The sequence below is a fragment of the Sinocyclocheilus rhinocerous genome, unplaced genomic scaffold, assembly GCF_001515625.1.
Source record: "Sinocyclocheilus rhinocerous isolate Xijiao unplaced genomic scaffold, SAMN03320098_v1.1 scaffold2160, whole genome shotgun sequence".
NCBI classification, from domain to species: Eukaryota; Metazoa; Chordata; class Actinopteri; order Cypriniformes; family Cyprinidae; genus Sinocyclocheilus; species Sinocyclocheilus rhinocerous.
The window spans coordinates 540,938-549,192 of NW_015646171.1; the positions used below are offsets into that span (position 1 = coordinate 540,938).

Genomic DNA, 8,255 nt, shown 5'->3' on the forward strand with positions numbered 1-8,255 from the left:
GTGTGTGTGTGAGTGTGTGTGTGTGTGTGTGTGTGTGTGTGTGTGTAAAAAAATTAATAAATGTGGCAAAAACTGTAAGAATTAAAAATGATTCAAAATATGAATAAAAACTGTAATAGTATCTCGATAATACTAGAGATCTCAACAATGTCTCAAACTATATTCAAACTATTCTCAAACTATCATGGCTGAGACGTGCAATATGTGTAATCAAGAGCTTTTAATATGAGTCTTATCAGTTTCTATCAAGCTCAGAACAGCTCTGTATTGACTCGCTTGTGTCTGTTTTTATTTCTCAAGGAATTGTAGGAGAAACTGAAGTTTGCTGAGCACTAAAACTTTCCTCTGTGTTGTTCGTCTGCAGTGTTTAATGTGCTAAACAGCATCTCTGGTTGAATGAAGGGAGCGATCAATAGCTCAGCTCTTATTAGCTCTTCATACACTTGACTTTATTTGGTTATTGAGTTGTGCTGAGCTCTGCAATCTCCTGAGCTGTCAGAGCCATCAGCCGCTCCATACTGAGAGATACATGAGATCTCCATTTAGATTCAATACATAAACACGTGTTAATATTCCAGCGGTGTCGTGCTGAATGAGTCTGCGTGATATCAGACACAAACTAAACTCATCACTCGCTAAACACAGATTGAACAAGACATCAGACTGAACTTTCATCAGATATCAGATATGAGGCTCTGCAGAATCATTCATAACTGCTGCTTTATTGAGCTCTCGATCTGCTGAGCGTCACTGAATCAATCTGAGTCAATCAGGAGTTCATTTGTATTCTGGTGCTTCTTTTAAAAGATGCTTAATATTCAGTGATATTATCAGTTTGACTGCGCTGACACTATTGGATGAGAACAAAACTAAACCGAGGGAACGTTCTCAGAACTTTAGCACAAAAATATTATTTATACATCATTCATGTTTTGTTTTGTTTTTCAAATGTAACATTTTTTAAATGTTACTACTTGTTTCAGAATGTTCAGAACATTCAAAAGTAACGTTTCCGTAATGTTTGCAAAATGCTCAAATGGAACGTTCCATTAACGTTCACATAACCAAGAATAAACGTTTTCAAAACATCTAAAAACTGGTCATTTTAAACATTCAGAAATAACTTAATTATTTGGAACGATAGCGAAACATTCTTAGAACATATTTTTGTTAACTGGGTGACGCTTGTTTTCTGTAGAGCTGCTTTATTGTGAAATTACATTTCTTTCGTAACTGATGAACTTTGATGAACTGAACTGAATCACGGTTGAACTAAATTGAGCTGAAGATTGACATTATTGTCTTTTGTAGAGCTGCTTTACATCTGAAATTGAATTTGATTCGTAACTGTTGAATTTTGCGATTATAATAGGCTACTGTTATTTTCCCAGGTTATGAAAATTTTATTTCTGAATGTTCAAAAAAGGTCCAGTTTTTTAAACTTAAAAAAAAAAAATTCCCCTTATGTGAACATTAAGAGAACATTCCACTTTAGAGTTTTGCAAACATTATGGAAACGTTACTTTTGAATGTTCTGAAACAAGTAGTAACATTTAAAAAAACGTTAGACAAACATCCAACCTATAATATCTGGGGGAAAAAAAAACATTCCATGAATGATGTATAAATAATGTTTTTGTTTTAATGTTTTGAGAACATTATTAAAGATCAGATAACTTTGAACGAATGTTCTATTAAAGGTGGGGTAAGTGATTTCTGGTAGCCAATGTTGACATTTGAAATCACCAAAACAAACACGCGCTCGGCTCGGCTAATGTCCGTCCCGTGCACTGAACGCGCTCTCCTCCACATCATGAGTAGACACGCCCCTTACTGCTGATTGGCTACAAGTTTGTTTTGCTATTCGGCCCGAATCGGTTTTCTAAAGCGTTTTTGAAAAATCGCTTACCCCACCTTTAATGTTACTGGAAGAATGTGCATGACTTTGAGAGAACTTTGCCAGAACGCATTTAAGCTGCTTTGATAAACAATATGAGATCAAACAAATGAGGCGAATCTCTTGTTATTTGTTTCACAGGTGTTGTGGTCGGGAGGGTACATGGACGCGGTGAACGGGATGCTCCACATATCCGATCAGGAGCTGGCGTCCATGCGGAAGCTAGAGCTTCTGGAGGTGCTGTGTGAGGACGTGCTTCCCAGAAGCCTCTCGGAGATCCAGCGGCTCAGTGCTCAGCTGGAGCTGCGCCGCGGATCGCTGCGGATGGACGACTTTGAGCGCACCGTCCTCACGATGGTGTTTACGGCTCAACAGCTCCAACATACCAGCCCCGGCCACCAGAGAGAGCTGTGGGTGAATGCACTCCTGCGACTCTATAAAGCCATCAAAGGAGACCTGCGGCCGGAGTCGAGTAAAGCTACAAATGCCTGACTCTGAGAGAAGCGTCTCATGTATCAGTCTACTGCAGTGCTTCTCAACCAGGGGCTGCAGGACTGTCCCAGCTAACAGGGAACGTTCTGGCAAGCTTCTCTCAAAGTTATGAACAAACGTTCTTCCAGCAGCATTAATAGAGCATTTGTTCAAAGTGATCTGGTCTTTAATAAGATCATCAAAACATTAGCACATTATATATTCATAATGTTTATGCACGTTTTTCTGAAACATTTTAGTTTAAACTTTTTTTTTTAAACATCATACTAGTTTCAGCTGTTTCAGAGAACTATCAAAAGTAACATTACCAGAATGTTTGCAAAATGATCAAATAGAACGTTCCCTTAATCTCTTCTCTAATGTTCACATAACCAAGAAAAAATGTTTTTTTAAACATTTAAAAAAAAAAGGATTTTGAGAGAATATGAGATCATGTTTTTATAACTAATCTGGAACATTAGTGAAACGTTAATGAAAATGCAGCTAAGTATGTAATCAGGTAGAGCTAGTCAAATTAGACAATGTCAATAATTGCAATGCAATTTATATATATTTTACATAATATTTGTAAAATAAGAAATAAATAATTTGAAAATAAGTGAAAATAAATATAATATTTGAACTTAATAAAATAATGAATCTGTAAAATAAACAGATTTATAGTTTTGATAGCAGCTTCTTAATTCTATAATTCTGTTATAGTATTTTTCACAAATAAGGTGTTAAAAAACAAATACAAATTCTAATAGTAAAATAATACAAGCAAAACACCTCATTCTCAAAAAAATTTATATTTATTTTACATAATACTTACAAAATTAGAAATAAATAATTTGAAAATAAGTGAATATAAATATCATATTTGAACGAGAAAAAAAATCTATAAAATAAACAGATTTAGAGTTTATATAGCAGCTTCTCTAATTTGTAAATAGTATTTTCATTTTAGTTAAAAACAAATAAAAAAATAAAATAAAAAATAAGCAAAAGCACAAAGTAATGGAAAATACAACCCAAACTTGCAGCAACACTTAAAAATAAAGATTTTTTTTTTTACAGTGGAAAAGGTTCTTTAGATTATTCAAATGAATCTTTTCATAAGAACTGATTACTAAAAGGTTCTTTAGGGAACCAAAACGGGTTCTTCTATGGAATCGCTGTGAAAACAACCTTTATTTTGAAGTGTAAAATCTGGTTCCTGAAGCAGAACTGGTTGAGAAGCACTGACTGAACTGGACTTCTCTCATTACAGTGCGGTCAGATGAATATAACATGCATCTGTGTTTGCATAAGTTCACCTTCACAATGACAGATCACATTCTTTGCATAAACGTGTTGTTGGTGCAGTTGATGGCACATTATACTACAGAATGAGCTCCTAATAGAATCATTATCACGTCCTTGACCGTGTCTCCCTGACATTTTCACCTGGAAATATTCCCAGTGGCACATCAAAACCTGCTGTCTGCTCGGCTGAGATCTGTGTTCACGAGAAATCATTGCTGAGAATGTGACTGATATTAAAGTTAAAACTTCACAGCTTCATCGCTGCATTAAACAAGCCCCCCTACATGAGACAATAAAGGACTGGAGGTTTCATTTCACCTGTGTTTTATTAAACACCTCAGGCAATATTTCAGCATCTGCCACCTGAGCAAAAGCGTTCAGACTCACTTATGAGACAGTGATGATGATGATGATGAACAAATGATCAAAACCCAGTGGATCCAGGCTCAGGGATCCCTCCAAATGAGTTTGTCGTGTGTTTCAATAGCGCCATCTACAGGCCACGATATTATTACAGCTACAGATCAGTTTTGTGGCATTAAAATAGTTATTGGAAACTATTTGTGTGTGTGTGTGTGTATGTGTGAGTGTGTGTGTGTGTGTGTGTGTGAGCGAGTGTGTGTGTGTGTGTGTGTGTGAGCGAGTGTGTGTGTGTGTGTGTGTGTGAGCGAGTGTGTGTGTGTGTGTGTGTGTGAGCGAGTGTGTGTGTGTGTGTGTGTGTGAGCGAGTGTGTGTGTGTGTGTGTGTGTGAGCGAGTGTGTGTGTGTGTGTGTGTGTGAGCGAGTGTGTGTGTGTGTGTGTGTGTGAGCGAGTGTGTGTGTGTGTGTGTGTGTGAGCGAGTGTGTGTGTGTGTGTGTGTGTGAGCGAGTGTGTGTGTGTGTGTGTGTGTGAGCGAGTGTGTGTGTGTGTGTGTGTGTGAGCGAGTGTGTGTGTGTGTGTGTGTGTGAGCGAGTGTGTGTGTGTGTGTGTGTGTGAGCGAGTGTGTGTGTGTGTGTGTGTGTGAGCGAGTGTGTGTGTGTGTGTGTGTGTGAGCGAGTGTGTGTGTGTGTGTGTGTGTGAGCGAGTGTGTGTGTGTGTGTGTGTGTGAGCGAGTGTGTGTGTGTGTGTGTGTGTGAGCGAGTGTGTGTGTGTGTGTGTGTGTGAGCGAGTGTGTGTGTGTGTGTGTGTGTGAGCGAGTGTGTGTGTGTGTGTGTGTGTGAGCGAGTGTGTGTGTGTGTGTGTGTGTGAGCGAGTGTGTGTGTGTGTGTGTGTGTGAGCGAGTGTGTGTGTGTGTGTGTGTGTGAGCGAGTGTGTGTGTGTGTGTGTGTGTGAGCGAGTGTGTGTGTGTGTGTGTGTGTGAGCGAGTGTGTGTGTGTGTGTGTGTGTGAGCGAGTGTGTGTGTGTGTGTGTGTGTGAGCGAGTGTGTGTGTGTGTGTGTGTGTGAGCGAGTGTGTGTGTGTGTGTGTGTGTGAGCGAGTGTGTGTGTGTGTGTGTGTGTGAGCGAGTGTGTGTGTGTGTGTGTGTGTGAGCGAGTGTGTGTGTGTGTGTGTGTGTGAGCGAGTGTGTGTGTGTGTGTGTGTGTGAGCGAGTGTGTGTGTGTGTGTGTGTGTGAGCGAGTGTGTGTGTGTGTGTGTGTGTGAGCGAGTGTGTGTGTGTGTGTGTGTGTGAGAGTGTGTGTGTGTGTGTGTGTGTGAGTGTGTGTGTGTGTGTGTGTGTGTGTAATTGCAAGCTTAATGTCACTATAAAAAAAATTTTCATTCGTTTTTCATATCAGATGTGTCTCAGGTTTATGACACTTTCTATTGTAAAAATGACCTTAAGAAGTAGTTGTTTGAATAATGATTATGTACAAGTGTATGTTTTTTTTTTTTAATAAACAATTTGTTATTTGTAACTCTAAGGGAAATTTCTGCAAAATAAGTACAACAAACGTATATCGTTCAGGTGATTCATGATAGATAGATAGATAGATAGATAGATAGATGATAGATAGATAGATAGATAGGTAGATAGATAGATAGATAGATAGGTAGATAGATAGATAGATAGATTAAACGAAATAAAAAAATGACAATAAAAGATTCTGAACGTTTTCACAGTCTGAAGGATTACAGTAACATGAAATTAACATATAACATGAACTTGCATACGAGCGGCATTAATTAAATGGGTTTAAGCTAAACACTGGATGTGTGATATGTACTTAATTTAGGGTTGGGTGTATGTACGTGTTATATGTATTTATCTGGGTTTGCAATTTTATCTCTTTTTTTTTTATCCTCGCGTATTTTTGAGGTGAATAATAGTTTTTGATCAGGCACCTTTGGGGACGCCATCTTCAGGGGTCCTAATATTGAAAACTATCAAGCGCCGTCGTTTACTGACTAAACTTATGAATATTAGCTCAAGCACATGAGGTAAGACTGACATTTACTTCAAAACACAACTGTATTCACGTGACTGACAGAAAATCTCTTTGTTTCTGTCATTTCCGTCTGTTCGCGGCATAATCGTGTTGATATTTGACATGAGCGGCCTCAAACAGCTAACGGCTAATGCTAATTCATAAACATTCAGTTAAAACATGAAATCGCTTAATTAAAAGATCGGATTTCTGTTATATATGAACTGTTTATTATAAAGTGAAATTATATTGAGTGACAGACAATGTTTATCTGGTTTATTTAGTCGTCTTTTGTTAATACAGCTGTTGCTGATTGTTTTAATGTGGTCGATTTGCTTGTTCATTAGTTTTTTGGTAATTGAGAGACTTTGTTAGGTCATATAACGGCATACAAAGTTGATATGTGTGTGAAAGTGTTTTGGCCCACGATTCGACCCGGAATGTGGCAGAATTTGAGCCCACGGGTGTATCTGATCAGCTGTATTCCTGCAGGTCGACCAGACACGTTCAGTTCTGCCTTCCTGCAAAGTCTAGTGTTAATGATTTACTAATTAATCAAACACACCTGAGGCAGCTGATCACCTGAGCGTGATTGACAGGTGTGTTTGAGGAGGCGTGGCAGGTGCTGAGACCACCTGACCTGGACTACGTCAGTATTTCTGCATTATATGCAGATTTTCTGTGTGTATGAAATAAACTAATCAAATAAACACTGCTTGGCCAAAATGTGCAATATACAATCAAAGCAGACTGGGATAAAATATGCAGTAGTAGCAGGACAGATTATCCTGTGACTGGCATTATATAATAACTCTTAATTAATTTGATCTAATAATAGCTTTCAATGCAAAATTAGATTAGAAGTGCAAAACTTAATAAAAAGTATACAGTATAAATATAATTCAAAATTTTCTGTATAGGGTACACATTGTTCAATGCAATGCAAATTTGAGATATATATATATATGTATATAAACAGTATGCTCTTACATATACAGTATACTATTTTTCAGTGCAGAATTTGATTAAAAGTGCAAAATATAAAAAAGTATGCTGTATGCTGTGCACTGTTTTTCAATGCAAAATTTGTTAAAAATGCTAAATATTTTTTAAACAGCATGCCATATGCAAAATTTGATTACAAGTGCAAAATATTAAAACAAATTGTATACAGTATAATATTTTTCCGTGCAAAATATTGCTTAAAAAAGTGCTTAACAAAATATTAAAATTTTTAAGAGACAGTACGTTGTATGCATTACAATGTTTTTTTAAAGAAAATTTTAAGTGCAAAATATTTTTTAAAACAGAAAATCATGTGCAAAATAATAATAAAGTATTGTGCATACAGTATCATTTTTCAGTGCAATTAAAAAAATAAAAAATTTAGATGCCATGTGTAAAATTTGATTTAAAAAAGCAATTAAAAAAACTCATTGAATTAAAAGTGCAATATTAAACAAAAAATGGCATATACAGTATAATAATTAATAATGCAAAATTTTGTTTAAAAATGCAAAATATTTGAAAAAACAGTATGCTATATACAGTGTAATATGTTTCAATACAAATCATTTTTAAATCCATGCTAAATCATTTTTTAAACCGTGTGCCATATGCAAAATTTAAAATATTGTCGTATACATTATATTTTTCAAAGCAAATTTTGATTAAAAATGCAAAATAGTTTTAAAAAACATTATACAGTGCAGTATGCCAGACACATCCCTTGACTTTCTATGTTTGCAATTATTATCAGATACGGTTTAATTTGTACTATTATTGTTCTGTAATGTTTTGCAGTAGCAGTATGCCTGCTGAACGTAAGAAGTCCGTCAACATGGAGGAGAGAGAGACGGGCTCCTTCAGCAACAAGGACAGAGACGCAGACAGACAGGCCGCCGCGTCCCGCGACAAGAGCAAAGACGAGACCAAGATGAGCGCGAAGAAGGACGGAGGCAAGACAGCGGGGGGTAAGCAAAATAATCTTGTTTTCTGTTTGAAATAAGATTATTTGGTTTACCCCATTGGCAGATTATTTAGCTTGTTTCAAGCAAAAACCCACTTGAATTCGACTTGTTTTTCTGAAAACAAGACAATAATTTTTACTTGTCTAGAAAATCCTTCTGGATTTAAGAATTTTCAGATATTTTGGCTGGAAACAAGACAAAAGATCTAAGCTAGAAAAGCATTTTT

General features: G+C 36.7%; 1 protein-coding gene and 1 long non-coding RNA gene across 2 annotated transcripts in view; both read left to right on the forward strand.

Annotated features, from left to right (window-relative positions):
* The window catches only part of LOC107707096 (protein FAM180A-like), a 9,414-nt gene extending 6,847 nt beyond the window's left edge, over positions 1-2,567 (forward strand). The window contains exon 3 of the mRNA XM_016510980.1: positions 2,039-2,567. Within this exon, the coding sequence (XP_016366466.1) occupies positions 2,039-2,389 (351 nt within the window). The 3' untranslated portion in view covers positions 2,390-2,567. The remainder of the gene's footprint in view (positions 1-2,038) is intronic.
* Positions 2,568-5,958: 3,391 nt separating this feature from the next.
* Positions 5,959-8,029, forward strand: LOC107707110 (uncharacterized). The gene is made up of 2 exons (XR_001636224.1): positions 5,959-6,072; positions 7,863-8,029. It is a non-coding gene; the product is annotated as an uncharacterized LOC107707110 (long non-coding RNA).
* The last annotated feature ends 226 nt before the right edge of the window (positions 8,030-8,255 follow it).